At 63.9% G+C, this 18505-nt stretch overlaps 1 protein-coding gene across 7 annotated transcripts; it reads left to right on the forward strand.

The window, feature by feature from the left end:
• The first annotated feature begins 8147 nt into the window (after nucleotides 1-8147).
• On the forward strand, nucleotides 8148-17239 carry ZNF335 (zinc finger protein 335). 7 transcript variants are annotated; one of them, XM_054173536.1, is made up of 27 exons: nucleotides 8148-8261; nucleotides 8651-8882; nucleotides 9217-9490; nucleotides 9821-9898; nucleotides 10122-10451; nucleotides 10566-10940; nucleotides 11039-11297; nucleotides 11402-11579; nucleotides 11662-11774; nucleotides 11944-11962; nucleotides 12143-12259; nucleotides 12346-12422; nucleotides 12523-12683; nucleotides 12775-13004; nucleotides 13102-13183; nucleotides 13263-13357; nucleotides 13490-13773; nucleotides 13871-14006; nucleotides 14077-14466; nucleotides 14555-14697; nucleotides 14991-15130; nucleotides 15609-15712; nucleotides 15825-15902; nucleotides 16046-16129; nucleotides 16273-16338; nucleotides 16509-16590; nucleotides 17082-17239. In XM_054173536.1, exons 2-27 carry the CDS (start codon nucleotides 8682-8684, stop codon nucleotides 17189-17191), a joined length of 4206 nt encoding a protein of 1401 aa, XP_054029511.1. In that variant the 5' UTR covers nucleotides 8148-8261; nucleotides 8651-8681; the 3' UTR covers nucleotides 17192-17239. The 7 variants fall into 7 exon arrangements, with proteins under 7 accessions (XP_054029511.1, XP_054029512.1, XP_054029509.1 ...); XM_054173534.1 differs by lacking the exon at nucleotides 8148-8261 and having other exon boundaries at nucleotides 8421-8882; nucleotides 10566-10700; nucleotides 10782-10940; XM_054173535.1 differs by lacking the exon at nucleotides 8148-8261 and having other exon boundaries at nucleotides 8421-8882; nucleotides 10566-10700; nucleotides 10782-10940; nucleotides 11039-11282.
• The last annotated feature ends 1266 nt before the right edge of the window (nucleotides 17240-18505 follow it).

Consider the following 18505-nt stretch of genomic DNA (forward strand, 5'->3'; position numbering starts at 1 on the left):
GCAGAGCAGTGCTGGCAGGGATGAGGGTCAAAGAGCAGGGGCACAGAGCAAGCAACAGCAAGAGAAGCCAAGAGCCAGGGCCCCACACACCACACAGCCCATCCTGGTGAGCCCACGCTTGCCCTGGCTCACTCCAGGGTGCACCAGTAGGGCTGTGCCCAGTGGCCCTGAGCATCCTCAAGCTGGGCAGACAGGGTCCTGGTGGTGGGCTGCTGGCCACGGCTCTGCCCCCAGCCCAGCCTCTCCCACTGACTCAGAGTCCTGCTCACCAGCTTCCTCCTGGCACCAGCGCGGGGATTTTCTGGTGACTCTCTGGATGCTCTGCAGGGAGCAGGGGCAGGGCCAGGCCAGCAGGGAAACCCCCACGTCTGGCAGCACCAACAGCCTCCACGCTGGGCAGGGGAACTCCACAGGGATGGGCTTGACACTGCAGGCATGACCTGGAATGTGGAGCAGCCCTGCTTGGCCAGGGAGCTGGGCAACACCTAAGCCCCCCACCGTGGGCACATGTGGAGGGATGCTTGAGGCAGCTCAGCTCAGCAACGGGCACAGGCAGCTCAGTGGGCAGGGGAGGGACCCCCAGTGCATCCAGGTGCTGTGCCCAGCCTACATCTGCCCAGGGGCATGGTTTACACCCAGAACTCCTGCACAGACAAATGAAATGGAAAAACCTCTGTGGACATCCTGCATCCCACGAGGCTGCCTGTCACCACTGCTGCCACCGAAAGGGGAAGGAACAGGCACTGCAGCCCCTTCCCACGCTCTTGCTCACTGCATGCAGGGTTCAAGCAGGCAAGCACCATGGGGGGACCCCCATGGGAAAAGAGTCTGGGACCCTGGCTGGGGCTGGATGCCTGCCTGGATCCTTGCCCAGGACAGAGGTGGGAGATGGCAGCAGCTCTGTGAGGCTGCAGGTCCTCAGTCTTCAGCCAGGAGATACTGACCAGGCCAGCAGCAAGATCTCGGGGGAAGTGGACGGAGTCAGAGACCTCCAGAGCTGAGCCCAGACTCTGCCCAACTCCCTTTGGAGTGGGGCCAGCCAGGCAGGGAGCACAGCACTGCTCAGCCAGGGGAGAGGTCAGACAGACACAGCCATGGGGTGCACCAGGGTGTCAAATGTGACAGGAGAGCCAAGGAGCAAGGCAAGGGGACACCTGGGTGGCACAGCTGCTGCCTCACACTTGGACACCCGAAGAGCTGGGCAGGGGACAGGGTGGGCACAGGAGTGAAGGGCAGGCCCAGGCATGTGGATGGCCTTGGGTACAGCAGAGTGTAGCAGCAAGGGGAAGCAGGGCAGTGGGGAGTCAGCATCTTGTGCCAGTGAGACAGCACCGGGTCGAGGAGAGCCCAGCGCTAGGCACCGCGGGGAAGCACAGCCTGTGCTGAGGACAGGGAGCAGCTCAGGAAGCACCGGTGCCAGGGCCACCATGGCACAGCCAGACTCCCTGGCTGGTGGGCAAAGGACACCAGTGTATGCCCTTAGCAAAGCCAGACAACTGCAGCTGCCAGCCCCGCTGCCCCCAGGCCAGCCCTGCTCCCACTCCTCAGGCTCTGCAGCACCCCATGAGCTGCTGCCTGCTCACTGGCTGCCCCAGAGCACCGTGTCCCGGGCAGGAGGACTTCTGGCATGTGAGCAGCTCTGCGTCAGAGGCTCGGAAGCCCCTTTGCTCCTGCTCGAGGGCTCCAGACAGCAACAACATTCCTGCACACGCCTCCCGGCTCTGCCGCCCGGCACCGGGCCCTGCGTGGGCCGGGACGGCAGCGTCCAGCTGGGCCCAGGACCCTTCTTGGCAAGCCACACTGCATGCCACTACCCCACAGTGCTCCCAGCAGTGCTGATCCCCGGCCCTGCATGCCACCCCTGCCTGCCACCCCTGCCCACCTCAAGCGACATGAATGCACCTGTGGCATCTCGCTGATCCATCCCTGCTAGTCCCTTGCCCCACCTGGGGAAATCCCTAGCCCCTCAACACCAGCTTCTCGCGAATCCTTTGCCTGTTTGCCCAGTCCTGCCCCCCAGACCCCCTCCCGCCCTGTGCCGCTGCTCCCTGCAGCCTCTGCCGGGTGAGGGTGACGCGGGCGGTGCTGATCACCTCCACCCTGCAGGCACCGAAACCAGCGCTGCCGTTTCGTCACCCGCAGGACCCCTCCCAGCTGCAAACCAACCATGACAGATCCCCGCGGCTGGCACACTGGCTCCAGGCACCCAGGTGGGTGGCACAGTCACCTCCCTGTGTCGGGCTGGGACATGTTCCCCCTGCCTTCACTGACCCCATTGCACCACAGAAACCCTCCGTGTTTGGGTCCCCCCTAACCCCACCCCGGGAATCTCCCACCCTGGTGCTGAAGCTCCAGATGCCCACTGACAGGCACAGTGGCACAGGCAGCCAGACACAGCCCTGCTGATGCCCCGGGGGGGGGGTCACAACACAGACCCCAGCATTCAGGGAATGGGGTGGAAACCACACTCCCAGCTGCTGGGAAGCCCTCTACAAGTGAGAAACCCGGGAAGGGCTTGAAGAAACGAGTCCTTCTCTGGCCTTTTCTAGTCAGCCAGAAGGAAAGCAGCCCAGGCTGTGCCATCTGCCCTTGAGCAGCACCTAAAGCCTGGCAACCCAGGTAGCCCTAGAGCCGTAGGAAAGCGGTGAGAGAGCTCTAAACGCTGCAGGGCTCTCGATCTGCTTCATGACTTTACTGTCAACTCAGCCCCATCCCTCGAATCATGTCCTGTCCCAGCGCTTGCCTCCTCCAGCTTGGACCAACTTCTCTTCTACCAAACTTTCCCCACGTGTCAGGGGCAGGAATCACTTCAGGCATGTGGGATGGGGCAACACGGAGCCTCTGGCATCTGCAGCCGCTCTGGGAAGGGGTATCCATGGGCAGCCCTGCTGCTGTCGTCCCCTTAGCCGCACGGGGATGGTGTGACCCGCCCCTGCCTCCTGCACCTTCATCGAACCAGGCTGGGAGGCAGGCAGGACGGGACAGGGCTGGGCGGCCACAGGCAGAGCTGCCGGCGCAGCGCAGCACGGCACAGCACGGGTGGGCAGCGCTTTGTTCCGCGGTGTGAGGCCGGCACGGCAGCTGCCTGCTAAATCGGGAAGAGCAACAATGGTGACGATGACGGCGAACCTGCCCGGCGGGCGCAGGGGACAACGGACCCGGTGCCAGCCACCCGCTGGCTGCCAGCCACCAGGCGGCTGGGGAACAAGAAGCGGGGGTTTGTGGAAGGTGAAATATGGGCAAAACTGGTTGTATTTAATTGTAAACTACAGGCAGCAGAAGGAAGAGTGGTAGAGGCAACACGGCTCGGCTTGCAGTAAAACATTTGACAACTGTTCTGACGCTCGCTGCCAAATTAACTCAGAGTGCCTCAGTTGTCAACACAGGCATATGGACAGAGCCCAGGAATGGCACACGGCTGGGCTGCCAGCCGGGCCCTGCCGGGGCTGCACGACCCTTGGGGCCCTCAGAACCCCTTCTGTGGGCACCATGGAGGGGAGACAGCCAGCGGCAGTGGGGGAACCGGGGACCAAAGCAGCTTCTGTGCTGCTGGGGAGCAGGGCTGAGAGTATCCAGGTGAGAGGCACCGGTCCCTTGGGAGCTGCCATGCCCCAAGCACCACAAAGCAAAGAACAGCCCTGGAGCTCAGCCCCGAGGGTCCAGTGACCCTCTCTCACAGGGCAAGGCTGGGAGACCAACCCAATCCCCACTGCTCCTCAGTCACTGCCTGGTGTTCTCCAGACCTCTGAGGAGTCTGGTGGCAGGCAGGGCCGTGGTGGCAGCACAGGCTGAGGCCCCCTGCAGCAATGCTACGATGCTGAGCTCCTCCAGCTCCACAGGTGCTCAGCAGGATGAAGCCACCCAGGGGCGATGGGAACAGCCCAGCAAAACACGCGTGTCAGGTCTCTGGGGCCCTGCTACACAGAGTTCTCCTGCCCACCTTGTTTATGTTACTTATATTTCAGTAATTTGCTGATTTCCCTTTTTTTAAGTAACCAGCAATGATGAATCAGCAGCACAGGAGAGGCTGGAAGTCGGCGGCCTTGGACCGTGGCTCCGAGGTCTCAGGTTCTGGGAAGGAAGCCACAGGATCCCTCCAGAAGGGAAAGAAAACAACCAGCAGCAAGAGTTCTGGCAGCACGGAGTGGCTGTGCCGGGCCTGGCCATGGCTGCTCATGCTCAGCAGCTCCAAATTCACCCTGGAACGGCTGTCAGTCGCCCCGCAGTCCTGCGGGAACGGCAGCCACAGCTCTGGCTCGGCTGCGAGGCAGGAACTGCGTGTGGCACGGCTCAGCCCGGCCGTCGCTCTGGCTGCTGGGCAGGGTGGCAGGCGGCAATGGTCTGAGCGGCGGTGGGACCCAAGTATGGCACCGTGGTCCCCGTGAGCAGGCAGGAGCGCGGCCAGCCCGCCCGTGCTGCCTCACCTCATGGAGAGCCCCCCGGTGCTCATGACACAGCCACCGGCAGCACCTCCCGGCCGGGCTGGGCAAAGCCCGGGCCGGTGAGCTGCCTCCTGCCAATAGGATCTCACCAGGGTGTAAGTGACCTCACCACGGGCTTTCCTCGGCTCCTCTCAGCCCCTGGGAAGCAGCTGGGAGCGGCTCCTGCCTGTCTCGGGAGAGCCTAAGGGTGGCATTACAGCTTCAGCCGCAGCCTCGGTGGCCACAGAAAATGGGGCAGTATCCTACGGCACTCCCACTGGTGCCAGAGCCCTGGGAAACGACAGACGCCAGCAAGCACAGCTGGTACTGGAGGGAGGCTGCTCGCCACAGAGGCTGAGGCATACGACAGGGGCCCAAGCCGTGCCCGGTGGGCAGCCGTCCCGGCTCGCCGACACCCTGGCACGGAGCGATCCCCAGGGAGAGCCGCGGGCGCCCGCTGCGGGAGCCGCGTTGCTGGGAAGGAGCCGAGCGGTGAAGCAATCTGGTGTGAAGAAAAACCATTTCCTGCAGCAGGAGCTGCTTTGCTCAACGCTTTGCAAAATGTGCTGATGCAACCGCCCGGCCCAGGTGGGTACAAACAGCAGCCTGTTGATGTGGATCCCTGCCCCGCAGCTAGGCAAACATCCCCGGCAAGCCTCCCCGCTAGAAAAGGAAACAAAGGCAACAAACAGCCCCGACAGCAAAATCGCCACTGTGGGAGCCCAGGGCTCGGGATACAGGAGGCTAGGGGGGGAATGGCCCTGGGCACTGCGCTGGGCACAGCCCAGGACTATTCTGGGATGGTGACCGAAGCTGCTGGCTCACAGGGAAGCTGCCGTGGGAGTAGAGCAGGCTCACCAGGGGCAGTGCAGTGAGTGACAAACTGAGGGAGACAGGGCAGCCTGTCACAGAGATGAGGATCAGGGTCCAGCAGGACCCCAGCTGGAGTACCCAAATCACTGTTCTTGCCCTGCCCTGAGCAGCAGCTCCTCTGGCTGTGGATCCTTCCAAGCATCACTTCCAGAGTGGAAAGCGTGAAGCCAGGAAACCTTCCCCCAGCCTGGGACAGCCTTCGTGGGACAGAGCAAGCAGCCTGCTGGGAGCAGTTAAGAGCTCACCCCAGTTCATCACTCTGCTCTCCAGGCACAGCCACTCCTGCCTGCTCAGCTCACTCCCCACAGGCCTTCAACTGGCACCTGCTTGGGTGTCTGGACACACGCCCAGTGCACAGCCACATCTCTCACTGAGATTTGTGCTTGCTTTGGCCCCGAGGTGATTTCAGGACCAGGAACCACAACGGGGCAGCATTCTCAGAGGGGAGCTGCACTCTGGAGCTGGGCTTGGAAATTCCCTGCCTGGGGGCACACACACTGTTAAAAATAGCTGGGTACCCACCCCAGCAACGCACCTCTGGTGTGGTCTTTGGAGACAAAGGGCACAGGGCAGCTCTGCAGGGTAATAGGGAAGCTCCAAGCGCTTTCTATCACCACTGGAGCCAGCATCAGGTGGGTCCACACAAGCCCCTGAAGCTCCCAGAGGTCAGGTTGCTCTGCCCTGGAACCAGCATCCACTGGGAAAATCCCTCACTTATCCCAGACAGCAACCAACCAAAAGGACAAAGAAAAGAAACCTGCTGGTCGAACAGAAATCCATCCCATTTCCTCACCCTGCAAGGCAGCTTTTGCTGGGGGCTCCCAGGACCCACTTCCCTGAGAGAAACCCCAGCTCCATAGCCAGCCACATGCAGCATCAGGCTCCTGCTGCATGAGCCACAAAGCAATGGAAAGGGGATGTTGGAAAGGGCACATCAGTCCCAGGAGCCCCTGTGTCCTTCTCAGCTCCACTTCCCCACAGCAACCACATTGCTACACAGGGTGGCTTTGATGAGGAGTAAATGGGGGTGTGGGGAAACAGCCCCAGGGTCTCTCTCAGCTGCTGGCACTACGGCAACAGCAGCAGCTGAGTGTGTGCAGACCTGGCACCCCAGACCCTGACTGGCCATGCTGCTGTGCCTGTGTGCCCACCCCCTGCTCAGATGACACCAGCCCGGTGCTGCATCTCACTGGTGCTGTCTCTGGGTGATGGATGAGGACAAACCTTTCAAGGATGCATTTAATTAGCTGGGGAAAGGGCTGGAAGGCTCTCACAGAGACAGACATTTGGCAGCAGCTCTTCAGCTGCATCCGGGATGTCTCACCAGGGCAGGAGTGCTGGAGAGACACAAGGGACCTGTCAAGCCCCACAGAGCAGCCCTGGGCTGTGGGAGGCTGAGTCCAGCCACTCACTCTGAACCAGAATCACCACTCTGCCAAGCGATGCAGAGTGCTGGCCCAGCCACCCCCCTCATCCAATGCCCGCTCATCCCACACCATGCTTGCCAGCTGTGCCAGGCAAGACACTGCCTGTCCTCTGGTGGCTGGCACCACATTAGCACCAGCTCTGCACCAGGCGCTCTGGCCACTGAGCCAACAAACACAACTGCTGGCCCAGACTGGCTCTGGACAGAGCCGCACTGCGGGTTGGCTCAGTCCTGGTGGCCCTGGGACCCGGGATATGGATCCCTGGCCCCCATCCTCAGTGTGTCCCTTCCACTGGGACTGAGCCAAGCTCCACCCAAACACAGTCCTGCCTCGGGAAAGTGCAGGCACAAGACTGCCATTAGTCCAGAAAGACCTGGGATAGGTGCTCTCAGCAGCGCCCTGTAACGTGAGAAACCATCAGTGAGAGCGACGGGCTCAGGAGTTCATTGCAGATGTCAGAGCAGAGCAAGGGCAGCTGGGTCAGAAGACGCAGAGCCCAGGCTCTCCATCCACAGCGGAGCTCAGACGGCTGGAGCAGACGGCGCTGCCGGAGCTGGGGCAGCAGCAGCAGCTGCCGAGCGCACCCCTGCGGGGACACCGCTACAACAAGGGCTGGCAGAGCCCCACCACCCACAGCCAGCCCCGCGCAGCCCACCGCTTGTCATGAACATGGGGCCAGAGGTGCTATCAGCAGCGGATCCAGGCCTGCCAAACCGGGCACCCGCTGCACCTGCAGCAGGGTGCGCCCAGCCCGGGCGACAGCTAACGAGAGAAGGGAATCGCGGTCGTTTAGCCGCAGCACTGCCATCAAAAGCCGAGGGCGGCTTCTGCAATGCAGCACCAACCTACAGCAGGCGGCGTCTCCAGCCCGGAGAATCGGGGAGAGCGCTCAACGGGCGGCACAGCCGCCAGGGCTCAGCACGGTCAGGCCCCGGGCGCCGCAGCTCGCTCCAGAAGGGACGGCCACAGCCAGGCTCCGCGCCCCCCGCGGGCTACGGGAAGGGACCCGGAAAACCGGGGCCGCCCGAATGCCGGGGCAGGACCGGGACGTGGCCCGGAGCGGAGGGTTCGGAAGCCCCAGAACATCCCGGGAGAGGGAGTCCCGACCCCGGCCCGGGCCCACCCGACCCCGGCCGCGTCCACTTCCGCCCTATCCCCACGTGACAGGCGCAACCCCGGCGCGACGCCGACGCTCAGGGCCCGGGCGCCGCTTCGTGACGTCATGACGCAAAGTCACTGTACTGTCTTTGCAATCCTTCCGCGGAGAAAGTAGTTCCCTGGCAGGGAACTACTGAGGCCTTCTCCAGCCTGCCGACGGCGGGTGATGCCGCTCGGTGTCGTTCGTCGGCTGTGGCGGCAGCTAGAGTGAGGGAGCGCGGCCCAGCGGCGGCGAGCGCTGCGGGAGCGGAGGGGACTGGAGCAAGTAGTTCCGGCGCGCGCCTCGCACGGCGGTACCGCTGCGCGGCGCGAGGGCGGGGGGGCATGGCGGCCGCCGTGGTGCCGGCTCCGGCGGGGGCGCGGCCGAGCCGCGGCGGGCAGGGTAAGGGCTCGGGCCGAAGGGCGAGCGGGCGACGGCGGCATCGGGACCCCTCGACTCGCCGCGACGGCGACTTCCCCCAGCCCCGGCGCACCGGGGCCGCCCCGCCGTGTGCGCGCGCGCGGAGGCGGCGGGGGGGACCCCGCGGCAAGATGGCGGCCGAGGGCCGGGCAGGGCCGCGGGGCATGACGGGAGCGGGGACGCCGGGCGGCGCCGGGACCCCCCATGAGGGCGGGCGGGACCCCCGGGCATGGGGTCGCCGCAGCTCCGGCTCCGCTGCCGGTGTCCTGGGGGGCGGCCCGAGCTCCTGGGCCGTTTCCCCCGCGCTGGCCGGGTGCAGCGGGGAGCGGCGCTCTGGCCGCGACGCTGACGGCGGCGGCCTCCCCACGCAGGTCGAGCCTAGACGGCCCTGGCAGGGCGGGCATGGAGGAGAATGCGGTGGAGAGCAGCAGCGACGCGGCCCCGCAGGAGGCCCGGGAGGAGCCCTCCGAAAGCGGCCTGGGCGTCGGGAGCTCGGAAGCCGTGTCGGCAGACAGCAGCGACGCCGCCTCGGCCCCCGGACCCCTCTCCCGTGCCGATGAGTCCGCCGTGGGCCAGAGCTCCGACAGCAGCGGGGTCTCATTGGTAGGAGCTGACGAGGAGGATGGGGCAGCAGTCGGCTCGGGGAAGGGCGGCGGTGGGTTTCTTGGCAAAGGGAGCTAGCGCTGGAGCTCAGCAGTCTGGGCGGGCGCTGTGAGAACAGTCCGGTGTCTGCTGCCGGTCAGAGAACTCTCCTTGGTAGCCAGAGCAGTGCTGGAGGTCCGGGGTGCTTAGCAATGCCAAAGGAACTACTCTGCTCCCCTTCCCGGTAGTTCTGTGGTGACATGCCGGTGTCATTTGCACGTACTGGCTCCCCCGGGGGTCTGGCCTGGCAAAGGTCTCTCAGCTGAGCTGTTCTGGCCTCCTTTTTTACCGTCAGGAAGAGGTGTCGGAGAGCAGCTCCAGCACAGATGCCATTCCCCGGGTTTACCTGCCAGATTCATCCTCCATTGCCCAGTCCACCTTAGTTTCCAGTGTCTCCACTGTGAGCCAGTCCATCATGGTGTCAGAGTCTCCCCAAGTCCTTGTCCACTCCAGCGTCATCACGGACGGCACCACGATCGTCTCGGACTCCACTGCCTCCACTTCCTCGGACCTGGGCTCTGCCATCGACAAAATCATTGAGTCCACGATCGGCCCTGACATCATCCAGAGTGAGTGTGGGCTGCCATGGCTGGCAGGCAGGGCGCAGCTGCCCACGCTGCAGCCTGCGTGTGGCCTGAGGAGGGAGCTGCTGCCGTGCCAGGCCTTGGGAGGCGAGGGGGTGATGCCTACCTGCAGCAGTTGGGGGTTCTCTTCTTGCCTTTCTGGAGGGTTTGACAAAGAGCTGGTGGCTTTGGCCCTCCTCCTGCCTGGCTGATCCCCCAGCTGCGTGGCAGGGCAGGCTTCAGCCCTGCAGCCAGGCCTTCCTTGCCTTTTGCCACTGTGTGTGAGAGAGCCCTTGTGACTCTACAGCCCCTGCTTTGCTCTCCTCTTCCTCACAGGCTGCATTGCTGTGACCAGTGCAGAGGATGGTGGGGCAGAGACTACCCAGTACCTCATTCTGCAAGGGCCTGATGATGGTAAGGGTGTGCTCTGGGGTGGTGGCTGTTTGTGCCCCAGGCCTGGCAGGAATGGGGCTTGGAGCAGGTGTCCCAGCCACAGCACCTGTCCCAGCATCTCCATGGATGTCCTGGCTGTTGGGAGCCTGTCTTTGAGTTCTCTGGAGCCCTGTGCCCCAGAGGTGGGTGCAGCCTAGGGGTAGGGGAGAGTCTGCTTCTTGACTGAGCTGTTGTGATGTTTCAGGTGCCCCCATGGTGTCCCAGATGGCCACCTCTGCTCTGGCCAATAGCTTGGCAATTGAAGCTGTTGCTGATGGACCTACCTCTACATGCCTTGATCAGCCTGGCCCTTCAGACCCTGCTGAGCAGCTAGAGGTACTGGAGCTGCCCACGCAGCCAGATCAGGCCCAAGAAGCAGATGGTGGGGAGGAGCTGGACCAGCCAGACATGGAGACTTTGGAGGAGATGATGGAGGTGGTGGTGGTGCAGCAGTTCAAGTGCAAGATGTGTCAGTACAAGAGTGTCTCTAAGAAGACCCTAATCAACCACATGAAGGAGCGGCACTTCCAGCCAGGTATGTGCTGAGGAAGCTTCCTCCTGCTCTGGAAAAGGAACCAGGGAGGGGTGTGATGTAAGGAGCTGTTCCAGCACACAGCTGGGTAAGGAGTTCTTCTCTTCTCTGTGGCAGTGGGTTCAGCACTGGCTTTGAAGAAAGGACGCCCACGGAAGGGGGGAGCAGCTCCAAAGAGCACAGAGCAGGAAGCCCCTGAAGAAGAGGAGGATGATGATATCATGGATGCTGGTGCTATTGATGACCCTGAAGGTAGGACTCATCCTCCCCATTTCTTAGGTAGCTTAGTCTCCTCCCAGTCTCTCTCTGACGTTTTGGGCCACTTCCCTGCAGAGGACAGTGACTATAACCCAGCTGAGGATGAGCCTCGTGGGCGCCAGCCCAAGTACAGCCGCAGCATCCCCACGTCCAGCGAGGAGAGGCCACGACGGCGCCCGGGGAGGCCCCGCAAGTTTCCTCGTCTGGAGGACACGCCCCAGGATGTGCCTGAGGGTGAGGGGAGCGGGAGGCAGCAGTCCTGCGCCAGGCTGGAGCTGGGGAGCAGTGCAGGGAGCGTGTCTGACGGAGCTGTGCCATGTCCTGTCGAGCAGGAGCAGAGGTGGAGCCCCTGGTGACCTCCCAGAGCACGCCGAGCCGCGAGCTGCAGACCGCGGAGGCAGCCAGTTCCTCTGGGCTGGAGAACGGTGCCAGCGAGAGCCTGGCAGAGCCCAGCATCAGCCAGTCCGACTCGGAGAACAAGGACCCTTCCTCCAATGCCAGCCTTGAGGAGGCCGACGTCCTCCCCCGGAGGCGAGGGCGGCCCTCCCGCCGCTTCCTGGGCAAGAAATACCGCAAGTACATGGGGCGCAGGTGAGGGGTGCCAGCCGAGCCGGCGCTGGGGCCCTCTGGCTCTGCCCAGGGCCGGTCCAGCCCCAGCTGGCCACCACAGCCCCGACCCCGGCCCTGTTCCCCAGGTACTACTACAAGTCCCCCAAGCCGCTGATGAGGCCCTACCTGTGCCGGATCTGCGGCTCGCGCTTCCTGACGCACGAGGACCTGCGCTTCCACGTCAGCTCGCACGAGGCCAACGACCCGCAGCTCTTCAAGTGTCTGCAGTGCAGCTACCGCTCCCGACGCTGGTCCTCCCTCAAGGTGGGCACCCTCTGGCCTGCTCCTGCACCCACAAGGGGGGCTGGCGGCCCCGGGTCTCACAGCCCCGTTGTGCTTCTCACAGGAGCACATGTTCAACCACGTGGGCAGCAAGCCCTACAAGTGTGAGGAGTGCAGTTACACCAGCGTGTACAAGAAGGACGTCATCCGGCACTCCACGGTGCACAGCCGCGACAGGTGAGGGAGCTGCCTTCCTGGGACAGTCTCACAGCCTGCTTGAACGGCACCAGCTGTTCCCCCTGCCCCTTCCCCTGGCCCCAAAATGGGCAGTTGTGGTGTTTGGGTACAAGGGAGCCCGGTCCTGGGATGTGGCTGACCCCAGGGGGTTTTCTCCTTTCTTTTCCAGGAAGAAGAGAGCGGATCCGGTGAGTCTGGGTGTCCCGCTGGCTGGCTGTCCACCTGCTCTGTAGGAGGAGGCATGTCTGGGTTTCCACAGGCTCTTGGTGCCTGGCTGGAGGAACAGCAGCCCAGGTCCTGCAGCAGGGAGGAGGTCAGGATGCCAGTGACCCTTCCCTAGCAATCTCATCCTCATGGTCTCCCTCCAGCCCCCAAAGCTGAACTCCTTCCCGTGCCCTGTCTGCAACCGCGTCTACCCCATGCAGAAGAGGCTGACGCAGCACATGAAGACACACAGCACTGAGAAGCCACACATGTGTGACAAGGTGAGAGGGGGGACACGGCCTGGGGAGGGGCTGGTGGTGGGTGAAGCTGGACAGGGTGGTGAGTGCCATCCTTTGTTCTGCTGCAGTGTGGGAAGTCCTTCAAGAAGCGCTACACCTTCAAGATGCACCTCCTGACACACATCCAGGCCATCGCCAACCGCAGGTAGGAGCCCGGCAGCAGGCTGCCGGGCAGAGCCACGTCCCGCTCCCCGCGGAGGCAGGCACGGGAGGTCCCTGCTGCCCCTGTGCCGCTGTGCCGGCAGGTTCAAGTGCGAGTTCTGCGACTACGTGTGCGAGGACAAGAAGGTGCTGCTGAACCACCAGCTGTCACACATGAATGACAAGCCCTACAAGTGCAGCTTCTGCAAGTACTCCACCTTCCGCGAGGACTTCCTGGTGTCGCACATGGCCGTCAAGCACACGGGTGAGGGGAGCTGCCTGTCCCGCGCCCCCTCTGCCGGGCGCTGCGGGAGCCCCGGCGGGCTCCCTGCTGACCCCGGCACCCCGTCCCGCAGGAGGGAAGCCCTTCGCCTGTGAGTTCTGTCACTTCACCACCAAGCACAAGAAGAACCTGCGGCTGCACGTGCAGTGCCGCCACGCCGACTCCTTCGAGGAGTGGGCTCAGAAGCACCCCGAGGAGCCGCCCTGCCGCCGCCGCCCCTTCTTCACCCTGCAGCAGATCGAGGAGCTGAGGCAGCAGCACAGCCAGGGACAGGGCCCCGCCGAGCCAGAGCCTGGCCCACCGGTCAGTGCCACCTCCGCGTCCCGGCTGCTCCCGTGCCCGGCCGCGCTGCCGGCTCGCGCTCTAACGCGGGCTCCTCTTGTCCTCTGTCGCCTACCAGGCAGCCCAGGCTGTCCCAGGAGCAGATGCCCCTGTCCTCTCACAGGACTCCCTGGGAGGGGCCACCATCATTTACGAGCAGGGTGAGTGAGCTCCCAGGGCAGGGGATGGAGAGGGAGTGGGTGGGTGCCCACCTAATCCCCTTCCCTCTGGCCCCTGCAGATGTGGCTGGATCAGCTGAGCTGGCCACACAGACTGCCCTGGACCTCCTGCTGAACATGAGCACGCAGCGAGAGCTGGCCACAGGCTCTCTGCAGGTGAGGAGGGCTGGGGTGGCTGTGCCTGCTGGGGGAAGTCTCTCTGCAGCACCCAGCCCTGTTCTGCACCACGGAGGTCTCAGTGCTGTGCCTGAGCTGCTGCCTGCCCCACGCCCCCCCCATCTTCCCCAGGTGGCTGTGGTGAAGCCGAGTGATTCGGGAGAGGTGCAGGCAGCCTGTGAGCCACCAGCACAGGAGGAGGGGGCAGAGGTGGACCTTGAGGAGCAGCAGCAGCAAAAGTTGGTGACGCTGCACATGGCAGAGGCTGGGGAGACGCTGGTGCAGGAGGCTTACGAGGAGGCGGCGCTGGGTGGCTCAGAGCTGCAGCAGATCACGATACCCTTTGGTGGGACAGCAGAGTACAGCATCATCACACCCATCAGCGAGGAGATGCCAGCTGCAGCCACCCTCTACAGGTCAGCTGTGTGGGAGGAGTGCTTCTGACCTAAAGGAGGAGGCTTTGGTGGTGAGGGAGGAGGAAGAGGCAGCTCTCTGACTTGTCCTCACCCGCAGCGAGGAGGAGAGCCCTGCGGAGACCTCCCATGCGGTCGTGGTGAGCGAGGCGGTGATGACAGAGGATGTTCTGAAGGAGCACAGCGATCACTACATCATGTCCAGCGCTGCGGGGAGCCAGTTCCAGCCGGTGGAGGTAAGGAGCCGAGCTCCCCCCCGCCGCGGCAGCGGTGTGAGCCGGCGTGACCGCGGTGTTTCTCTCGCAGCCCCTCAGCGGGGACGCTGCCTTCCCCCCACCAGCAGAGGGCCCGGAGGCACAGCCCGCCGGCGTCAAGTGGCCCCTGGTGCAGTGTGTCACCAGGCAGCTCCAGAAGGACTCGTCTTTATCCCCAGCCTCCGAGGGGCAGGAAGTCTCATCCCCAAAGGTCAAGTGGCCTGTGCTGCAAGGCATGGCCAAGAAGCTCTCCTGCAAGGTTTCCACAGCCAAGAAGCTTTCGTGCAAGATTTCCGCAGCCAAAAAGTTCTCATGCAAGATTTGCACAGCCATGTTCACGGGGAGAGCAGAGATGGAGAGTCACAAGAGAGCCCACATTGGGCCCAGCACCTTCAAGTGTCCCGACTGCCCCTTCACTGCAGCCCTCTGGCCGGAGGTTCGGGTAGGTGCCTGCCACAGGGCAGCCCTGGGAGCGAGAAGCGTGGGCACATGTGAGCTTCCTGAGCCCACAGCTGTCCCTTTGCCCCCAGAGCCACATGGTGCAGCACGCCAGCCTGCGGCCACACAAGTGCACCCACTGCAGCTTCGCCTCCAAGAACAAGAAGGACCTGCGCAGGCACATGCTGACACACACCAATGAGAAGCCCTTTGCCTGCCAGATCTGTGGGCAGAGGTGGGTGAGGCCTGCCTGCTTTGAGGGGGTCATGCAGAGCTCCCCAAGGCTTACAAGAAGACCTGACCCCTGAGGGCTGTCCCCTCTTAGAGGGAATTCTGCCCCCAGGTGGTTCCTTCTATGAGCTTGTCTCCAAGGAGCTTCAGCTCCAGGAGGTTCAGCGCTGATGGGAGCGTTCTGGGAGCTGGGCCAGGCCGTGCAGTGGGACGTGCTCCTGTAGCCTGGGCCTCTGCAGAGGACACTAAGGCCTCGAGGTGCCCACAGCAACTCCCCCCTGCTCTGTCCCTCTGCAGGTTCAACCGAAACGGGCACCTCAAGTTCCACATGCAACGTTTGCACAGCTCAGAGGGCGCTCGGCCGGGGCCGCCGGCAGCCGCTGCCCAGCAGACCATCATCCTGAACAGTGATGAGGACACGCTGGCCACCCTGCAGAGTGAGTTGTGCTCCTGTCACCAGCGTGACCTCGGGGTCTCCTCTGCAGGGTTCACCCAGCCTGTGGGCAAACAGGGCCAAGAGATTCCAGCTGCAGGTCAGAGCTGCTCGCAGTGGCAGGACATGGTGGGTGTGGAGATGAAAGGCTGGGCGCAGGGAGCTCTTCTGGCAAGGTGCTTGCTGTTGTGGTCCTGTGTAGAACTGGGGACCAGCACTTGCTCCAAGCAGGCCCCAGTGGATCAGGATGTGGTGGGAGCAGTGGTGCTGAAGTGAGAAGCAGTTCATGGTCTGATGGGGAGGTTGATTGCCCATAGTGACCTCTAGTTCCCTTCATCCTGGGAAAGTTTGCTTTAGCTTCTGGCCTTCTGCAAGCTGAGCTGAGACTCCTGTGCTCCTCATGGGGTGGGCACCAGGCAGGGGCCAGCTGGCAGCCCTGGCAGGGTCTGTCAGTGTTGGCAATGACTCTCTCTGCCTTGCAGCAGCTCTGCAGTCAGGCCAGGCAGTGCTGGCTCCTGAGAGGCTGCAGCAGGCCCTGGGGCAGGAGCACATCATTGTGGCCCAGGAGCAGAGTGTCACCAGCCAGGTGAGTCAGGCTGCATGTTCCCTGCAGCTGCTCCCTGGGGGCTCTGGGGTTGCCTCCTTGGAGGCACACAGCTGGCATCCTGCCCTGACCACGGGCTCTTGGTGATGTGCAGGAGGAGGCTGCATACATCCAGGAGATCACAACGGCCGATGGGCAGACAGTGCAGCACTTAGTGACCTCAGACAACCAGGTGAGAGGCCCAGAGCCGCTGCATGGCTGCAGGGGGGAGAGCTGGGGTGGAAATGGGCACAGGAGGCAGACAAGAATCAGCCCTGCTGCAGTGCAGGGTGTAGGCTGTGGTGGCCTTCCCTGGGTCTGAATCCCTGTTTGCAGGTTCAGTACATCATTGCCCAGGACTCCGTACAGCACTTGCTTCCCCACGAGTACGTTGTTGTCCCAGAGGGACATCACATCCAGGTGAGCTTCAGGCTGCCCCTCCCTGCTGTGGATGGGGCTCAGGAGGGTGCTGTGCATGGGCTTCAGCCTTTCTCCATTTGAGTGACAGTGTTGTGCAGAGCCTGCTGGCACTCACACAGCCCCACGGTGGCTCTCCTCCCCAGGTCCAGGATGGGCAAATCACCCACATCCAGTATGAGCAGGGCAGCCAGTTCCTCCAGGAGCCACAGGTGAGGAGCCAAGCGTGGATGGGGCTGACAGGGCTCTCTGAGATGGGCATTGGGCACCCAGCTGGAGAGGGAGGGATGTGAAATGGAAGGTGTGTGTGGGCTGGTGACAGAGCAGTGCCCCAGGTGGGGTGCAGGCCTTCCCTGAGCCCCCTGCCCTCTCTCCCCTGCAGATCCAATACATGCCTGTCTCGCCAGAGCAGCAGCTCGTCACCCAGGCACAGCTGGAGGCAGCAGCACACTCTGCAGTCTCAGGTAGGACCTGGGGCCAGGGCCAAGCTTGGGGGTAGCCCTGGCTGCTCCTCTCACTCCAGCTCTTCCAGCAGCCAGTCCTGCTGTGTGACACCATCACCTTGTCTCTGCTCTGCCTGCAGAGGCTGTTGGTGGTTGTCACCAGCAGGGCTTCACAGGTACCCATGCCACAGCCCTCCAGGGTTGGTGAGGTGAGGTTGCCCCCTTGCTGTTAGCATCCCTGGAACTGTGGGCAACAACTGGCCTTGGGCTCACCCTGTTGTCTCTGGGGAGCCCTTCACTGTCCCCAGCCTCTCAGCTCTGGGTCAGGATCAGCCTCTTTCCCCTGGGGCTGAGCTTGGCCCAGGGAGGAGACACCACGCTGTGTGTTCCCCGAGTCAACCACAGCCAGGCTTCGGCTGGAGCCCTTCTGCTTCCCTGGGTGCCCTGCCTGTCCCCTGGGGCCCAGCGGGCAGGGTCCTGGCCTCAGCTCTCCGCTCTCCTGTCCCCCGCAGCGGTGGCCGACGCGGCGATGGCGCAGGCGCAGGGGCTGTTCACGGCCGAGGCCGTGGCCGAGCAGCTGCAGGAGGGCATTCACTACGACGTCATCACGCTGGGAGAATAGCGGCGCCAGGCCCGGCGGGCACCGGGACGCCGCGCCCAGCGGGGCGGGCAGGCCGGGCAGCCGCCGCCTCAGCCAGCAGTTGCCTTATTGCTCGGGGGCTCCGGGGGGCGCTCCTGGGCGCGCCGTGACAGGGACACGCTGCCACTCGGCTGCCCCGGGAGGGTCCTGCACATCCCCCCCGCCCCGGCGCAGGCTGCTGCCTCCAGCCAGGGCCCGAGGCTGGCAGCGCTTGCAGGCCCGGACTCTGCCTGCTGCGCCGATGGTCTGAAACTCCTCTGCCTGAATCATGTCTGTGCAGGCCACGCCTCGAGCAGTGCCTGCCTGCCACACGGGTGCAGCCCTGGGGAAGGGGGTGCTGCAGCCAGGCTCCCTGTGCTGCAGCCAGGCTCCCTGTGCCGCAGCCAGGGGCTGTGAGGGCACCTGTCCCTCCCTTGGCAGCGCCTGCCTGCGGGCAGGCAGCGCTGGGGCTTGGCCTGGAGGAGGCGCGGGTGGAAAATGTTCTATTTTTGTTCCGAGGAGGGTTGGACTCTGGTGTTGGTTCCGGGGTGGTTGTGGGAGGGGTTCGGGGCCCGTTCTTGAGCTTTGACTCTGCTTATGAATAAAAAGGGATTGCAGCTGGCATGGGCTCTGTGGTCCTGCCCCGCCCACCCGGGCACTGCCCACCCCCAGCCGGGCTCCAGCGGCTGCCGGCAGATGTGGCTGCCCTGTGCCATCGGCTGCCTCCTTCCGGGGTCACCTTGACTCCTGGGCTTCAAGCCGGGCAGCTGGGAGAGGGTTTGGGGCTGGAGTCATGAAATTAATCGAGTGGTAAACAGCCTAAATCCCGTGTAACTCTGCCCTGCTACACGCGGCCCCTCCCTGAGCTGATTGTCGGGAGGTGTTTACATGTGATTATGACAGCTGAGCTCCGGCTCCTGCGCTGCAGCCAGCTCGGCCTCCGCCCAGGGGACAGGGCCTGGGGCCTCCCCCCCTCAGCAGGAGCAGCCCTGAGCCCCTGAGCCTGGCGTGGTGTGGACCCTGAGCTTAGCCAGGCTCTTCCCCCACCTGCTGCAGGGGATGGGGATGGCACTGGGGGCTGTGCCCTGCCCTGCTCCAAACGCCGGCAGCGCCTGCCCGGCCTGGCAGCTGGGGTACCCAGCTGGGAAGTGGGGTGTGGATGGCCCCGCAGCCCTGCTCGCTGTGGGGCTGTGCCAGTTACAGCTATTGCCCACTTATGCTGCTGTGTAGCTCTGGCTGGCGCTGGGTCAGCATCCAGCTGTGTCCAGCTGCCACGGCGGTGCCTGGCCGCGGCCCTCCCTCCCCAGCTGTGCAGCG

Source organism: Dryobates pubescens, chromosome 26 (assembly GCF_014839835.1).
Source record: "Dryobates pubescens isolate bDryPub1 chromosome 26, bDryPub1.pri, whole genome shotgun sequence".
NCBI lineage: Eukaryota > Metazoa > Chordata > Aves > Piciformes > Picidae > Dryobates > Dryobates pubescens.